The 19,178-nt window shown below is 35.0% G+C and overlaps 1 protein-coding gene across 13 annotated transcripts in view; it reads left to right on the top strand.

The window, feature by feature from the left end:
* Nucleotides 1–19,178, top strand: part of PPHLN1 (periphilin 1) — a 188,791-nt gene that overhangs the window by 31,760 nt on the left and 137,853 nt on the right. For 9 of the 13 annotated variants that reach the window (XR_002770414.2, XM_012550525.3, XM_012550528.3 and 6 more), the window contains exon 4: nt 8,427–8,594. The exons of 3 other annotated variants lie outside the window; for them this stretch is intronic. Coding sequence is in view for 9 of the 10 variants with exons in the window: in XM_012550525.3 (XP_012405979.1) it covers nt 8,427–8,594 (168 nt within the window). In the remaining variant the exon portion in view is untranslated. Of the gene's footprint in view, nt 1–6,806; nt 7,762–8,426; nt 8,595–19,178 lie in introns of those variants that run through there. One more of the 13 variants, XM_031940568.1, reaches the window with a different exon arrangement.

Raw genomic sequence — 19,178 nt, 5'->3', positions numbered from 1 at the left:
TTTTAAGTTGCAAGCCCAATTCATTGACCTTCTCTTTCTCTATTTTGTTCAAGTAAACCTCTAAGGATATAAAATTTCCCCTTATTATCGCTTTGGCTGCATTCCACAAATTTTGGTATGATGTTTCACCATTGTCATTATCTTGAGTGAAATTATTGTGTCTATAATTTGCTGTTTCACCCAGTCATTCTTTAAGATGAGATTTAGTTTCCAATTACTTTTTGATTTATTTACACCTAGCTTTTTGTTGAATGTAGTTTTTATTGCATTGTAATCTGAAAAGAAAGCATTTACTATTTCTGCCTTCCTACATTTAATTTTGAGGTCTTTATATCGTAATATATGGTCAGTTTTTGTGTAGGTTCCATGAACTGCTGAGAAAAAAGTATACTCCTTTCTGTCACCATTCAGTTTTCTCCAGAGATCTATCACACCTAATTTTTCTAATATTCTATTTACCTTTTTAATTTCTTTCTTATTTATTTTGTGATTTGATTTATCTAAATCTGAGAGTGCAAGATTGAGATATCCCACTATTATATTTTTGCTATCTATTTCTTTTTGTAATTCTCTTAACTTTTCTGTTAGGAAGTTAAATGCTGTACCATTTGGTGCATATATGTTTAATACTGATGTTGCTTCATTGTCTATAGTACCTTTTAGCAAGATATAGTTTCCTTCCTTATCTCTTTTAATTAGCTAATTTTTTGCTTTTGCTTGATCTGAGATAAGGATAGCTACCCCTGCTTTTTTGACTTCACCTGAAGTATAATAGATTCTGCTCCAGCCTTTTACCTTTACTCTGTATCTCCCTGTTTTAAATGTATTTCCTGTAAACAATATATTGTAGGGTTCTGACTTTTGATCCAGTCTGCTATCCGCCTCCTCTTTCTGGGGGAGATTCACATTTATGGTTAAAATTACTAATTCTGTATTTTCTGCCATCCTAATATCCCCAGATTATGCTTTTCTTTTTCTTGCCCTCCTTCCCCCCTTCCTTAGTATTAAACTTATTGGTCCCACTTGCGTCACCCAGCTCTCCCTCTTTAGTATCCCTCCCTCTTCCCTTTGAATCCCTTCCCCTTTCTTGTACCCTTCCCTTATTACTCTTTTTCCTTTTCCCTTTTCCTCTCCCACTTTTTAATGAGGTGAGAGAAGATTCTCTGTAAAACAAATGTGTCAATTATTTCCTCTTTGAGCCAACTCTGATGAGAGTAAGATTCGCACAATGTTCCTCCCCCTCTCTAAGTTCCCTCAGATATGATAGGTTTCCTTTGCCTCATCGTCACATGTAGTTTCCCTCTTTTTATCTCCCCTTTTCCCTTTTTCTGACACTATCCCCTTTCCATTTCTACTTCCCTTTTTTATGCTATATCAGTAAAATCAAATTATACATGTGGTTTTTATGTATATCCACAACAGAAATACAGTTCTCAAGAGTTCCTTTTACCTTTTTCTACTTGTCTTGAGTTCTGTTGTTGGAGATCAAATTTTTTGTTTAAGTCTGGTTTTTTCTTTAGAAACAGATGGAATTCCTCTGTTTCATTAAATGTCCATCTTCTTCCATGGAAAAAAATGCTCAGCTTAGCTGGGTAGTTTATTCTTGGCTGCATTCCAAGTTCTTTTGCCTTTGGAATATCAAATTCCAGGCCCTTCGATCCTTTAATGTTGAGGCAGCCAGATCTTGTGTGACCCTTATTGTGGCACCTTGGTATTTGAACTGTTTTTTCCTGGCTGCTTGTAGAATTTTTTCTTTAGTCTGAAAATTCTGAAGTTTGGCCACAATATTCCTTGGAGTCTTTATTTTAGGGTCTTTTTCAGAAGGTGTTCGATGGATTCTTTCAACGCCTATTTTACCTTCTGGTTCTATTACTTCTGGGCAGTTCTCTTTGATGATTTCCTGTAAAATAGTATCTAGGCTCTTTTTTTTCATCATAATTTTCGGGTAGTCCGATGATCCTTAGGTTAGCTCTCCTAGATCTATTTTCCAGATCTGTTGTTTTTCCAAGTAAATATTTGACATTTTTTCCAATCTTTCATTTTTTTGGTTTTGCTTGCCTGATTCTTTCTGTCTCAATGAATCAGTCATTTCTATTTCTTCAGTTCTGATTTTTAGTGAGTTATTTTCTTCATTAGCTTTTTTTACTTCTTTTTGTATATGTCCAATTGAGTTTTTAAATGAGTTACCCACCCTGGGGCTGTGGGTATTAGCCTTTGAGCAGTGAATGGATTTGCAGGGATTGGAAGTAGTCTCTGCCCCGGGAAGCACAGTCTGCTTCATGAAGTTCTATTGCCCCAGGCCGAGCCCCCCACTGTGCTGATTAGAGGCTGCCCAGGCTGTGCCCCCCTACGGTGTGGGTTTGTAACTGTCCCCCTCCCCCCCACCGCATAAGCCCCAACTGCAGTATGTGGCTGCAGGGCTGTGTTTCAGTTTGCCTGAGTCACTTCCGGATTTGAGTTGCTACAGCCAGATCTTGTTAGGTTCTGGCGTTTTTTAGAGTACCCTCTGTTTTAGGCTTTAATTTCTCTGCCAGTTTACTGCTTTGTAATCAAGGCAGAGCAGTTAGCCTATAGCAGAGTGGTCTCTATAACTTCTCTAGCCACAGAAATCACCCCCACCCTTGGTCTGCTCAGGACAGTAGTCTCTCACTGCCTGTGCTAGTCTGTTCCTGGCCCCTCAGGACAAACTTTTCCTGGTGATCTTCCAGATTGACTTCAACTGGTAAGTTGTTGTGCTTCTGATCTTCATGAATTTAAGCAGTGAAGAGCTATTTTTGAGGCTAGATTAAATAGTTGGTTATGAGGGGAAAAGGAGCTTAGAAAGTTGAATGTGCCTTCTCCGCCATCTTGGCTCCGCCCTCTCGATTTCCAGTTCTTGACCTATACTTAATCTTAATTTTTAGTTTAAAAAATTAAACAAGAGTGATAGAAAATTTTGAATAATATTTTCCTAGGAAACCATAAAACACATTTTAATCTGTAGAGACTTTGGCATGAAGCTCAGATAAGTGAAATCATCCTAAGAGAATAATAGATAAAACTAGAAGGTAATGAGTAAATAGAAACAAAAGAGAAGACATATCTCGAGTTTTTTTAATTGAATATCAGCAATGATGAATATCATCAGAGATGATATTAGACCATATTTTGAACCCTGCCATCTTAGTACTTGAGGTATTATGTGAAGAGTTGCAATGACATTTTAATAGTATTAATTCCTGGGTTCCTGTCACATAAGCTTGTCTAGCTTCTCTCTCCACCTTTTTCAAAGATTTATTAGTTATAGGAAATAGCCTGTTATTTAAAAAAAATTAAAATTAATAGTATTTTTCCCAATTATATGTAAAGACAGTTTTCAACATTGATTTTTTGGGAAAGAGTTTGAAATTTAGATTTTTCTCCTTCCCTTTTCTCCCTTCTCTCTAAGACAGCAAGCAGTCTGATATATATTATTCATGTGCAATAAATAATGTAAAATACTTACACATTAGTCATGTTGGGAAAGAAGAAACAGACCAAAAGGAAAATAAAACAAAATTTTAAAATTGAAAACCATTCTAGTAAATAACTGGTTCAAAAGGGGTTATCTCTGCCAGTCATTACAATGGGAATATATTCTCATTAATGATAGTAGTTTAGTGATACTGGGACTCAGATTAACTTCATTATTTAAGTAGTAATCAGTAAAATTTTAGAATGAATTCGAGTGACTTGATCTGACCAAATATGTGTGGGGGAAAAAAAATCCATCCTGGAGGCAGTATGGCTTTAAAAGCATTTGATTTTCTTTTTATTTTAAAAATATATATTTTTTTCATTATTCTGAATTTAACAAAAACCAAGAAACACCAACTTTCTATGTACAGTCACTCCTATTCTATTGTACAGGGAGATCCCTAGAAAACATTGTAAAAGTATCTCTAGGTCAAATGGTATACAATGACTTTTTTTGGATATTAGTCAGATTACTTTTCATAATGTTTGGAACAGCATGTATGTTTTCTCTTCACATATCCATCCCTTCAATAGTTGTCATTTTCTTTTTTCTTTTTGATTGTCTTTGTTAGTCAGATGGGTAGTCAGAGGTAGACCTTCAAAGTTATTTTAATTTGCATTTATTAATTTGGAGGATTTTTTTTCATATGGCTAGTTGATAATATGGTTATCTTCCCTTTAGAATTTACTATTTATTTCTTTGACTATTAAATATTGGGCAGCGTTTTTTCTTTCTGTTCTGTCTATATCTTACAAATGAGAAAACCTTCATACAAAGATTTTTGCCAATTGAACTATTTCCTTTCTATTTTTTTGCATTGATTTTGTTTGTGTAGAAGTTTTTTAATTACATGTAATCAAAAATTATCCATTTTATTTCTTGTAATCCCTTTTATCTCCCTTTTGTGACATTGAAAGTAATTTTTGTCCTTTTTTTAACTCTTTAATTTCTCTTAGAAGTTCTAGTTGGGCTCGTGCTTGAGTTGTGTTTTTAATTAAATATTTGCTTGTTTGATCAAGAATTCTTTCTGGATGTATAACTCTAAAAGTTATTTTCTTCATTTCTTTTTTAATTTGTTTATTTTGTGACTTTTTGTATCTGGGTTATATGTCCATTTGAATAATATTTATAGCATATAGCAAGAACATTGAGTTCTTGAGCTAATCAGTTTCTGACAAACTGCTTCTTTTCTCCTAATACTGAGTTCTTATCCCAGTAGTAGGGATTTTAAAAGTCATCCACCAATAGTAATGCTACTTTTTTGCTTTTACATATTATATATTTAATCTTTTGCAGTGATCAATGTTTTAATTTATTAATAAGTACTAAATAGTTTTAATGATAGGCAATTTTAATATAGTTTGGGATCTTTTATTGCCAAGTCTTTTTTCCCCTTCCTAATTTTTTTTTTCATTATTTCCCTTGAAATTCTTGCTATTTTGATTTTTTCAGATGAGTTTTGTTTTTTGTCTCATTTTATAATGAAATCTTTTACTGATTGGTATGGCACAAAATAAAGTTGTTTTATTATTGCTATTACAAGATTGTAATCTTTTAATTTTTATTATATTGCCATGGCCTCTTTCTTTTATATAAAAAATACTTTGTGGTTTGTCATCAAACACTTATTAATGCTTACTTTGTGCTTGACAGAATACTTAGCTTTGGGATACCAAGAAAGGTAAGAATGTAGTAACTGTTCTCAAAGAGCTTATTTTCTAAAGGGAAAGATAACATGCAGATAACTGTATATATATAATGTATGAAGTACAAATGGAAAGTAGGTTCAAAAGGAAGGAACTAGTAGTGGATGTGATGGCCTGGGAATTGGGAAAAGCTTCTTGCCAGAATTAGGCTTTTGACTGAATTTTCAAATAATCTGAGGAAATCGGGAGGCAGAGGTAAGGAGAGAGGGAGCATTCTAAGTGTGGGGGACAGTCAATTGTCTTAAAATTCTGAGAGACAAAGTTACTGAATATTAATAATCAATGTATTAACTAAGCTAGATAGTCAGTGTATTCTCTCAGTAACCAAAGACAAAAATTCAGGGTCTTAGATCATTTTAAATGTACCATGTCTTCCTGACAACATAAATGGGGAGGGTATCTTTTTTTGAAGGTAACATTTATCTTATTAAGCTCTGGAGACCCTATCTTATTGAGATCCAAAATTAATCAAAACGGATTGGTGTGATTTATGCGACTGGCACAAAAAACCAAAGTAGATTGAATAGCTCTTTGCTTAAATTATGTAAGCAAATACTCCATTGAATTTAGTCATTGGTATTCTTAAAACAATTTTATACTGATACTGGACTCTGTTTTTAGGTTCCCACCTGTCAGAAGCAATTTTTATTAATTTATCATCAATCTTGGGGCAGCTAGGTGGTCCACTGGATAGAATATTAGTCTGGGAGTCAGGAGGACCTGAGTTTGAATCCAATTTCAGACTCTTACTCTGGGCAAATAACTTATCTGATTGTCCTCCCTTCTCTCTCCTCCCCCCCCCCCAAAAAAAAAATTGTCAAATTAAGTATTACTGACTTAGATAGATGTCCAAACTGTCATATTGCCTGTTGCTCTACAATATGACTGGTCCAAGTTAATTTTTTTTACCTTTGTCTTGCCATTGGATTTAAGTGACTCTTGAGGAAAGTGAAGCTGCTGAACTCTGCCTCATTCATACATAATGCACAAGTCGAGATATCACCCTTATGATGTCATTGGCCCTCTTTGAGAAGGCAGTATGAACAACAGCATATTTTCTCACCATATCAATCTAACCAATAGTCTACTGTGGTCAAAATGGTCATTAATCTCCTTGGCCTTATATTTAAGTACCTTCTGTTTATCATTTTAAAATATAGTAGAAATAATTCAATAAATATGATGACCTTTTGTAAATTTTTTTTGTGTTTACTCAGAACTTTTTTGTTTCCCATGTTTCATAGTTTACATAAAATATTGAGCTCACAAATAGTCAGAATGTGATATAATTTGAGCTGAGAATCAGTGAAACTTGTTATAATTTGGTATAACAGGAGTTGTCAATTTTTAAAAGACAACTATAGAATATATAGAAATATTCTTAGAATCAACATGGAATTAACTTAGCATGGGCTTGTTAAAAAAAAAACAAGCATCCCTTTGAACTTGGCTGAAGTTATTTTAGTCACATGAAAGAATGTTAGTTTTTGTTATCCAAATAGATGGTATTTGTGGAAATTAAATTAATATGGGTATAGAAAAATGGTAAGAACAAAATAAATGATTCAAGAATTTTGAATAAATATCATGAAGTAGATAAACTTAATTGGTAGATATAGTAATGTTAAAAAAAAAAAGCATACTTTTGTCATTAAACAATCATGGTTTTATTTGCACCTTTGCCTCAACTATGAGCTTCAGTTTTGCCATCTGTAAAATCAGAGTGTTATACCACATGACCTCTAAATTATACAAAATACTTCCTTCTACTTCTTTGTTTATCGCTATCATATACTTTTTAAAGGTATTCTTTTTCCCCTTACAAATTAGATTTGCTGGGTTCATGCCAATGTGACAGATTATCTTCAAATATGATATATATTTAGTGATATACAATTTTGATTCAATAAAAGTGGTACTTGATGTAGAAGCATCTTAAAATATGTATGACTATTCCAGCCAGGAAGATCCATCAAGGAGACTGAGAAGGAGCAATCAGACAGGTAGGAGAAGAGGGGAGGGGAGAGATGGATTACAAAAATCAAGAGAGGAGAGAGTACTCAGGAGAAGAGTGTATCAGAGGCTGTTAAAAGATCATTTAGGATGAAGATTGAGAATGCACTATTAGATTTGGAAGTTGAGAGTCCAATTCTAATTTTGGTAAATAATAGTTTCACTTTGATGAAGCCAGATTGTCAAATCAAATAATGCGCACTCTGACACTGGAGCTTTTTACACATAATAATGTTGAATCATTGTTTGGCAAATTGAGCTACTTGACCTTTGAGGTCTCTTCTAATTTTGTGTTTTTAAGTCTGTAAATTACAGGGGACTTTATCTGGGAATAGAAGTTATTGATTATTTTGACTTGTTGCCTTAGTTTTTATTACCAATTTCTGTTTAATATCTTAACATATACCTTATACTGATCCCAGAGGAATTATCCTATGGCCTGCTTATGTCTTCTTAATGAATACACAATACATATATTCATACACATAGTTTTATAGGTTACAACTGGCCACAATGCACAGATTGGTTTTTAGAGAAGAGTTACTGGTAAGTGAAATTGTTAGTATATTGCATGTTCTGAGTTCTATTTTGCCCTGAATTAAGGATGTCAATCGAATTCTGAATAGATAAGTTCCAAAGATTCTGAAAACATCTTCTTTGGAACTCAATTAACTATAAACACCAGTAAGATTTTCCTTTCATGAGTGAAATTAGTGATTTTATTCTTCAAAAAATAGCACCATCAAAGCACCATATATCTTTTTTATTTAGTAGCTATTGGGTTTGTAGATTCTTTAAATTTATAGTAAACTAGAAATACTTTAATGTAATAACCACTAATTTTGTAGAAGTTCAGAGATGTCCAGTTTAATGTATAAACTATCAGCTTTTTACTTAACCTTTTCGCCAGTCTTTTGAAATAAAATTTAACTCAATTATATATTTATAGAGAGCTATTTATAGTTTTTCTACTTTCTTTAGCTTACTACATTAATGGAGACAAGAAGTGCCATAGTTTTTAATAGCTGTCTTTCACTGAATAGCTTGCTTAAAATTTTCTAGTCTTCTAAAGACTTTATACTATTAGGTTTAATAAGAAATCTTTTTCAAATTTACCCACTTTATTTAAAGGAAAAGGCTCCTGTGCTTTTAAAAAAGCCATTCCATTAGTGAAATTAGTGATTTTATATATTTCTTTTTGTCTGTTTTAGGATGACTACCATAGAGTAGTTAATATTATGTCCAAGAAACCACCACTGCTAGACAGACCTGGTGAAGGAAGCTACAGTAGATATGGTTACAGTCATGTTGATTACCGAGAATATTCCGAGGGCCGCAGTTTTTCTCATGATCGAAGAAGTGGTCCATCCCAAAGAGGCGTATGTAAATTCCCCTTCACCCCTGTCACTTTTGTTCTATACTTTAAAAAAATTGATAGGATGCAATTTTTGACTACTCTGTGGTCATATAGATGGTAAATAAATCTTTCTAGCTTGATGCTTTTTTAAAATGTCTGTTGTGCAGAACTAGTGGACAAGAACGGTATAGTCATCTTATCTTCCTCTCCTCTAGATGGACACATGATCGAGTCATCTATTGCTAAAGCACTCAATTAAGGATAAATAGATAGTTCCTGTATATGTGGCAATTCTATAGATAATTATAATTTTTTGAGCATTTAAGATAAAACAGTAGAATTTGTTTGGGTTACGGTTGTTGAGAGAGAGAGAGAGAGAGAGAGAGAGAGAGAGAATGTGTGTGTTTTTTCAATCTAGACTACTTGTTAACTTAGAGAACAAACTTGTTTTTTTTCTTTAATTCTTTTTTTCTAATCTAGAACTAGAAGCTTAACGCTTCATTGTAGCTGACAGTCTCTTGGTGTGATTCTTTTCTCCTCTCCTGCCTTCACATATGACACTCCTCTGCTGCTCTTTTTCTTCAGTATCCTTAAGAAATAAAGAATGTGTCAAGATATAAGATTACTTGGTAAACATAACAGTTCTCACTGGATTGAAGAGTAAGTGTTGGGGGGTAGTGGTAAAGTCTAAGAAGACTGGAAGGGGAGAGCAGGTGGGCTTAGGTTATAAAGGACTTTGAGTACTAGACAGAAAATTTTGTGTTTGATGTGGGAGGTGATAGGGAGCTGGAGTTGATTGAGTAGAGATTGACAAGTTCAAACCTAGTTTTGAGAATAGTACTTTGTTGGCTGAATAGAGGAAGGACTGGAGGGGGGGAGAGATTTGTAAGCAACTCCTTTGCTATGGGCAATATCTCAGATGTGAGAGGGTCAGGGCCTGTATCAGGATGATGGCAATATAAGAAGAGAAAAAGGGGCATATTAGAGATGTTGCAGAGGTGAAATTGACAGACCTTAGCAACAGATTAGATGTAAGAACGGGTGAGGAATAGTGAGGAGCTGAGTGTTACCAAGGTTTTGACTCTGGGGAACTAGTTGGCAGGCGATGCAATATTTGACAGTAATAGGGATAGTTGGCCACCTTGCTGTTTCATGAATAAGATGTTCCATCTCCTTGTTCTGAGAGTTTTTTCTGGATGCTCTGCCCTAGAATGCTCTCCTTCATATCTGCCTCTTGACTTCCCTAGCTTCCTTCAAGTCCCAGTTAAAATCCTATTTTATACAAGAATACTTTCCCCAAATCCTCTTATGTCTTGTGCCTTCCCACTATGAAATATTTCTTATTTATCCTGAATGTAGCTTGTTTGTATATATTTGTTTGCTTGTAACTCCCACATTAGATGATAAGCTCCTTGAAGACTGGGACTCTTGCCTCTTTTTTGCATACATAACACTTAGCATAATGCTCAGCATCTTGGCACTTAAATGTTTACTAACTGACTTATAAGGCATATTGATAAATTTTAAAGTGATTTATAAAGCATTAGTTTAGATTCATTTTTAAAAGTACATTAAATAATATGCTTTTTTTTGGGGGGGGGGATAAGATACCTTAAAGGCAAACAATAAAGTACAAAAAGTTTGAGAATTGGTGAATTGTATCTTCAGCAAAAACAGATGGTGCAAAATCTGATTCCATTAGTCTAGATGCTCTTTAGTTAAAAATAGTGTAATTATTCAGTTAAGGTCAGATTTTTCAAATCTTTAGAGAGCTGTATAATCACTAAATTAGTACTTCACTGTTCCTATAAAAGAGATTTATAATTAATAGTAATTAAAAGAAAACTCGTAACCAGTAAATACATAATTCACCATTCATATGAAATGGATTATTCTGTGTTTATTTCTTTAGCTATACATTGCTGTTTTGAGAAAGTCTAGAAGTAATTATTCCTAAGTATTTGTTATACTGAGTCCTGGAGGTGGCTCAGTATGAAAAGTGTTGGATTTGAATGGAGTGAAGGAAGATCTGAATCTAATTTTGTCTGACTTTTTAATTAGCTATAGAAACTTATAGACATGTCACTCAATTGCCTTTAGTTTCCTTATTTATAAAATGATGATGATAATAATAGCACCTGCCTCCTAGGGTTGTTTTTAGGATAAAATTGTATAACATCTGTAAAACACTTCGCAATTCTTAAAGCACCATATAAATGATAGCTATTATTATTATTCAGTCATCTTACCTTTTTGTACTTGTGTATTAAGACCTTATCTTAAGTTGCTTAAAAACAAACAAAATTTCGTCTTAAATTAATCTCTTGGGGATCTTTATGCTTACATTTTCTTTTTATAGAACTTATTTTAGCATTGTAAGTGATTAATTCAGGATTATATTGTTGGTTTAGAGATATTTTATTCTCTATTCCTCCATCCTCCCAACACATAGTATTTTATCTTTTTCTTAGTGTCATTATTGAGCTTATTCTGATAGTCATTAAATTTTTATCTTTTTAACTTATTTTAGTAATTGGAAAAAGTAATTTTTTTGCAGTTTTTGTGCGTGTTCAGTTCATAATTTAAGTTTGGGTCTCAAGAACAACTTTGTATTTTTGAGGGAAAAAAAGATTAATTTTTTTTTCCCCCTGAGGCCATTGGGGTTAAGTGATTTGCCCAGGGTCACACAGCTAGAAAGTGTTAAGTGTCTGAGGTAGATTTGAACTCAGGTCATCCTGACTTCAGGACCAGCATTCTGTCCACTGCGCCATCTAGCTGTCCCAAAGATTAGTAATTTTAAAAGTATTAATTAAATAATATTTATTAAATGCTTACAGTATGCCAGTCAGTATAATAAATACTTGGGATTAAAAAAAAAAAAAAAAAAGGGCCAAAAGCAGCTTTCTAGGACATATGAAGGAGGCAAGTGGGTATTTTTCCAAAGTTGTCCAGTTTCTTTTAACAGCTTCCATATACTTTCCTTTATAAGTTTATTTGAATTCTAATGGCAAGAGTGAATTAGGAAGAGAATTTGACATAACAGTGTATCAAAACATAGTTTTAGGTAGTTGTAAGTGCTAGCTCTGCATTTGCTATTGCCAGTCTCTCCTAATTCCCAAGCTTACATCTGTCTGAGCTCTTCAGAGATCTCTGGCCACTATTTCATAAGAACAATGGTTTGAACACAATAGAGCACTCGAAAGCAGTTGTATGCAAGCTCAGTTCTACATCTTATCCTCTGACCTCCTGTGCACTCTTAGTTCCTATTCCCAGCGGAGTCCCGGGTGTAAAAGGGCCAATTTCCTAGTCCTCACTGCTTAAATAGGCTCTATGATGTCACATGCACAGCCAATCAGAGAAGGAGATGCCTCTCATTAAGATGCGATCTCAATGTGGCCAGAGTTCCTGTTCAGGAGGCAGTCTCTGTTTGCTCACAGAAATCACTTCTGAGGATCTCAAGCATTATGGCTTGTTTTACTTCCTGACTGCATTGTACTGTAACTCCTCCTCTTCCTCTGACCCATACAATTCCCCTCTCTTGTAAATCCGTCTTAAATTTGCACTCAGGCTAACTTTAGCATCAACAATAGCTCGCTTGATCAATGAGATTACAGAGTGTCTATAAAAGAACAAAGGCAAACAAAAGTATGACAGTGAGAACTAGGCCCAACAATGGCCATAACCAAGCATGGGTAACATGGTGTTCAGCCCATTCAATAGAATCATGCTCAAGGAGATATGATGTCAATGAGGTAGGATGTCACAAATCTGTAGTTTCAATTGTGTACACCTTTTGGTAAAGAAAGCCACAGAGGAAGATATATACAAGCAAAGTCATGTGCTGTAGCACTGCCTCAGTAACTTTGGCAGGTGGGTGTGTTGATTTTTCACCCACTAATTTAGAGGCATAGTCTATAAGTGGAAAACAGGGTAAAGCCTCTCCCCAGGCCACCATATGAACAACAAGTAGCCATGGAGAAGTGCACAAGCCCATTGTCCAATTGTCAGTCTGTATGTATTGCACATCACCCAAGACAGTCTAATTCAGCTGCTAGACTGGAGCTGTGTCTGCTGTCTTTGGTGTCACAGTCAGGAGGAACATTGCTGCCATCAGTGTCTGGAGATCTGCTGACATCTGGCTGATCCCTGTGGGCCATTGTCTGGTCCTTTTCTTCTTGGTTCCTCAGGTCATGGATGGTTTTGGTTGGGATCCACTCCTCTGCTATTGGGTGTGCATCTGGAATGATAGAAGCGTAACTGGGACCCTAAACCTTGAACTGGCCTGGGTCCTTCTAAATGCCATCTAAGTCCTTCCCCTTCACTGTGGAGAGAGGGCTCTTGTCCTTTTTGGCCAGTCTATTGTTAGCCATGCTGTCTGCATGTGCCAGAAGTGCATTGCTGGGGTAAGATCCAAGGAATGTGAAAACTGTAAGTAATTATATGTATATATCACCACATCTAAGCGGGTCTGCGTGAGTCAGGTGGAGGGTCTTGTAAAAAAAAAAATATCCCTTTTTCTTGCTTAGACAGGAGGATCTTGAGAGTATGATTAGCCCGTTCAACAATGGCTTGTCCCTTAGGGTTATAGGGGATGCTAGTGGAATAGGCAATACCAAATTCAGTGCAAAACAGACCTAAAAGCAGATGTATAAGCTGGTCCATTATCTGTCTTAAGTGCACATGGAACTCCTGCAATGGAGAAGCACTGATAAAGATGGTTGATTACATGCCTAACTGCTTCTCCTGATTGGAATGAAACCATGAGGAATTGAGAGTGTGTATCCACAGTTACATGGATGCACTGCCTTTTAACATGCGTCACATTCATTTGGCATTTAAGTTAGGTGACTCACCACAAGGATTTGTTACAGTATTTAGCAGGACGAAAAGGAGCACAAGTAGTACAGCGGCAAACAATAGCTGTAGCATCTGCTTTAGAGATGCCATACAGCCTCAGCAATGAGTGGGCAGATAAATGAAATGAAGCATGTGCCTTATGGGCAGGGGAATCAGAGTTGAGGACACACAAAGGATAAAGGAGGGCATCAGCTACCCTATTGCCCTCAAATATGGCACCAGTGCCATCAGTACGAGACCTAACATGCATGATAAAAAGAGGGGATTTAATGCATCCTGAGCCTGATGAAGAAGATCAGTGATGGTGGAGTGCCTGTCATCTATATATGCATTATGGTAGCTGTTGGATGGCTTCACAGGCATAAAGACTGTTTGTGATGATATTAATAACCTCTTTATATTGTTGCATGGCATGTATGATGGCATGTAACTCAATTTTCTGTGTGGAATCATAAGAGGTGTCAAGGACATATGTCTCTTGAGTGTCCTTCCTGTATATAGGGGCCTTGTATATATATCTTTGGTAGCATCAGTAAAAATATTAGGGCCTTGCCACTGGCTCTGAGGAAAGAGATCCAGTGACAATACTTAGTTTTAATCTTTTGTACAATTGCTTAAGTGACTAAGAAGTATGCAAAGGTGCTAAGGGACAAAGCTGTAACAGAACTGCCCACATTAAGTTATCCTGGGCAATAGCAAGCACTTGCTGTTCTGGTCCACCAAGAGCCAATTGAGGAGGCCATCCTGAAATAAATACAATCTGTTGGCAATATTGCCACAAAAAGGAACCAAGTCCCTCAATTTTATTGGTCAGAATGCCTGAAGGTCTAATAGGGTACAGCCACTCTATGGGGTGCTCATCTTGGTGCAGTGCGGTGAAAAAGGGCTTCTCAGCAAATGTTGACAACATCAAGGGGTGTGAAGGATCAATTCTAGAGGTAGGATGAGAGCACAGCAAGGGAATAGATTGTAATGCAGCACTAGCCTCTGCAGACCATGACTGTGGTGATGTCAGAGCAGAAGGGCCTTTCAAAATATCGTAAAAGGGGTGCATAACAAAAGGAGGAATCAGATGAGTGGACCCCAACCATTGTAAAGTTCCTACCAGCTGTTGGAAGTCATGAAGAGTTTTATCTTTACCCTCATCCACCTTAGGGGGCACCTTAGACACAGCAAGGTCTTGAAGAATGTGTCCAAGATAGAGAAATGGAGGCTTAGTCTGTATCTTATGTGGTGCCACTAGAAGGTTCTTCTGAGCCAGTATTCCAATAATGTGTTGCACAATGTGACTCTTCCTTAGTGGCCATCAGTATATTATCCATATAATGGAGTATTTAAACATTTGGATATAAATTTCTAACTGGGGCAAAGACCTTGTCTGCATACCCGTTGCTAAAGGGTGGGACTTGTGGTAATAGTTTCCATTGCCATCTAGTCACAGGAGCTTGTAAATTAATAGTTAGAACAGAGAAGGCAAACTTCTCCCTGTCTGTAGGATGCAAAGGAATAGAATAAAAGCAATCCTTTATGGCAGTAATCACCATATGGTATTCTTTAGGGACCATATTAGGAGATGAGAGCCTTGTAAGGCTCCCATGGATTGTATGGCAGCGATTCACAGTTCTCCAATCAATGTTCTTTTTTCTAATTACAAAAATAGGCGAGTTATAAGCACTAAAGGAAGGCTCAATATGACCCAATTTCTCTTGTTCCATAATGATGAATCTTAGGGCAGTAAATTTTTCATTTGAGAGGGACCACTGATCCACTCATGTAAGACAGTCCTGTTTTCTGTCTTAAGGGTGGCACTGCCAAGACTTTCTCAGTGGCCCCCATTAATTTTCCTCAATGTTTAATGTTGTCTGAAGGGCTTTCAGTAAATCTCTTCCCCACAAGGAGGTTCTAAGCCCTGCGATGACAAGAGGTTTAAAGACACCCTTCTGATTTTCCAATTCCCAGTGAAGTTTCCTACTAGACTGGGAAGCATGTTGCATGCCACTCACTCCATTAACCGTTGCTGTTTGAGTTTGAAGCGGTCAGTTAGTAGGCCAATCAATTTTTGTTATAACAGATATATCAGCCCCTGTATCAATCATTCCTAGCAATGGCCTGTTTTCTATATAAATAGTACACATGGGTTTTTCTTGCCCAGTCATTTGAGTAAAATTCACCTTACCAAAAGAATGTAATGGGAGTACTTTGGCAATTTAAGTTCACAGAATATGAGTGAGGATTAGTAACCAAGATAAATGGTTCCATATGTTTTAATATCATAGTACGTACAATCACAGGTGCATAATCTGAAAGTTTGATTACTAATCTATCTACAGCCTTGTGTTGTACCTTAACATAGGCACTGGTCCATGGGTTGATATTAAAACCCTTAACTGCATTTACCAAGTGCTGTCCATATTCCTCATCAAGGCCTGATAATTCTCTTCGAATCCTGTAGCTCCTTTCTGGGTAGGTTCCTGATCTATCTGGTATACATTTGAGGTCCTCTTGGGGCCCGTTGGCCCGTTTCCCTGAATCGTAGAATTATTTCTCATCCTGGTCCTACAAAATTTTTCCACGTGGCCTATCTTGCCACAAGCAGAGCAAAAGGATTTTCCGCCCCCTATTGGCTGCTTATGGCATTGGGCTTAGAAATGTCCTTTTCTGCCACAGAACATTTCTTTTTCTCATCTTTTCTATTCATTCCGAGTTATTCCCTGAGCTATAGCTGAGGCGATTGCATCTGCATTAACAGCCTTATAATCTGCTTTATAACATTTATCTATAATTTCAGAGACAGGAGCTTCTTTGGAAAGTCCAGCCATTGTACACTGTACACTTTATTCATTCCTTCTTTTAACAATTGCCTGAAAAGGTCAGAAGCACCACCTTTCCCTATAACTCTGTCAACTGCTTTTCTTAATTGGGACACATAATTTTGAATAGGTTCTTGGGGGTCCTCTTTTATTGAAGTAAGATGTTGCTGTACCACCCCTCCTTATCTATTTTCTCCCAAGCCTGAGTAACACACTGTGAGATAGGTGTAAAAGTAGTACAATTTGATCTACATTTAGACTCCCATTAGTTCTTTCTCTGAAGATGAATAGAATTTTTTATCACCAGTTTTTTAGAATTGTCTTGGATCATCGTGTAGCTGAGCATAGCTAAGTCATTCACAGCTAATCATTGTGCAGTATTGTTGTTAATAGTATATAGTCTTGTCCTGTTTTCTGCTCTCTTTACTTTGCATCATTTCATATAATTTCTTCAAGTTATTTAGATCTGACTTTATGTCAAAAGCGTTTTGTAACTGTATACAATACTATAATTCCAGGTTTGTTTTGACAGATGAGACTCCTAAGTATTTTATATTGTCCATAATTATTGTAAATGGAATTTCTCTTCCTGTCTCTTAGTACTAGACTTATTTTGGGGTAATATATAGGAATGCTCTTGATTTATTTGAATTTATTTCATATCTTGCAATTTTGCTAAACTTGTTAATTATTTCAATTAATTTTTTTAGTTGTATATCTAGGATTTTCTAAGTATACCATCATATCCTCTGTGAAGAGGGGTAGTTTTCTTACTACCCATTCTAATTCCTTCAACTTCTTGTTCATCTCTTACTGCGATAGCTGGCATTTCTACAACAATATCGTATAATAGTGGTGATAAAGAATATTCTTATTTCATCCTTGATCTTGGGAGGGCTTCAGGGTTATCCCAATTACAAATAATAGTTTAGGTATCTGATGGTTTTAGATACCTACTATTTATCATTTAAGGAAGCTTCGCTTATTTCTATGCTTGCTAGTGTTTTTAAATAAGAATGAGTATTGTATTGTGTAAAGCCATTTTGACATTTGTTGATGTAATTATATGGTTTCTGTTAGTTTTGTTATTGACATGATCAATTATATTGATAGTTTTCCTAATAGATTCCCTGTACTCCTGATATAAATCCTACCCTGTAGGTGATCATTGTAATATATTACTGTAATATCATTGATAATATTTTACTTAAAATTTTCTTTAATTCAATGTTCATTAGGGAAGTGCATCTATCATTTTCTTTTTCTTATTCTCCTTTTATTAGTATAGGTATCAGTACCATATTTTTGTTGTAAAAGAAATTTGATAGGACTCCTTTGCCTGTTTTCCAAAATAATTTATATTTTATTGAAATTATTTGTTCTTTAAATGTTTGATAGAATTCACTTGTGAATTCTTATACTAGAGAGTTTTTCTTAGGGAATTTGTTGATGGCTTGTTCACTTCCTTTTTTTCTAAGATGAGGTTATTTGAGCATTCTATTTTTCTCTTCTGTTAATCTATATATTTTTGTAAATATCTATTTCATTTAGGTTGTCAGACTTAAATATACAGTCTAAATTTAGTAGCTTCTAATAATTGCTTTAATTTACTTTTCATTTGGGGGGAATTCATCCCTTTCATTTTTTTTCCAATCAAATTATCTATTTTGTAATTTTTTTTTTCATAAAACCAGCTCCTAATTTTATTTATTAGTTCAGTGATTTTCTTACTTTCAATTTAGTAATCTTGTTTGATTTTCAGGATTTCTAATTTGGTGTTTAATTGGAGATTTTTAATTTTTAAAAAAAGTTTTTGTAGTTCTATATCTAATTTATTCATCTCTTTTCCTATTTTATTGATATGTATGAAGAGATATAAATTGTTCTCTATGCCTTTGATTTTATTTCATAAATTTTAGTATGTTATCTCATTCTTAACATTAATGAAATTACTGTTTCTATCATTTGTTCTTTGGCTAATTCATTCTTTAGAATTAAATTATTTAGCTTCCAATTAATTTTCAATCTCTCCATGGATTTTTAAGTGTAATTTTTATTACATTATGATCTGAAAAGAATGTATATATTATTTCTGCCTTTTTGCAGTTGATTGTGACTTGTTTTGCTGAGAAAAAGATATATTCATTTTTATGCCTGTTTTGTGTCCAGAAGTCTATCATGCCTAACCCTCTAAAATTCTCTTTACCTTAACTTCTTTCTTGGGTTTTAATTAAATTTATCTACTTCTAAGAGCAGGAAATTGAAGTTCCCTATTAGAAAAGTTTTACTGTCTTTTTCTTATACCTCATTTAATTTCTTTAGAATTTTGGATGCTGTACTGTTTGATGCATATATGTTTTCTATTAATATTATTTCATTGTCCATGTTATCTTTAATAATAATTTTACAGCATTGACAATTGCCAAACCTTTTGTTCCAGTTTTTCCCTTCCTTCCCCCCTCACCCTGTCAAGATGGCAGGTTGACTAATATATGTTAAATATGTTAAAGTATAAATTAAATACAATATAAGTATACATGTCCTAACAGTTATTTTGCTGTATAAAAAGTTGGACTTTGAAATAGTGTGCTATTAGCCTATGAAGGAAATCAAAAATGCAGGCGGACAAAAATATAGAGATTGGAAATTCTATGTAATGGTTCATAATCATCTCCCAGAATTCTTTCGCTGGGTATAGCTGGTTCAATTTATTACTGCTAAAGCTTTTTATTTTCAAAACATGTGTGGATAATTTTCAACATTGATCCTTGCATAGCTTTGTGTTCCAAATTTTCCCCTCCTTCCTCTAATCCCCTCCCCTAAATGGCAAGTAATCCAATATATGTTATACATGTTAAAATGTTAGTTCCAAATATATGTAAACATATTTGTACAATTATCTTGCTGCACAAGAAAGATCAGATCAAAAAGGAATGAAT

The sequence above is a fragment of the Sarcophilus harrisii genome, chromosome 5 (assembly GCF_902635505.1).
Source record: "Sarcophilus harrisii chromosome 5, mSarHar1.11, whole genome shotgun sequence".
Taxonomy (NCBI): Eukaryota; Metazoa; Chordata; class Mammalia; order Dasyuromorphia; family Dasyuridae; genus Sarcophilus; species Sarcophilus harrisii.
Note: the sequence above shows the minus strand (reverse complement) of the source record. Positions and strands in the feature narration are given on the sequence as shown.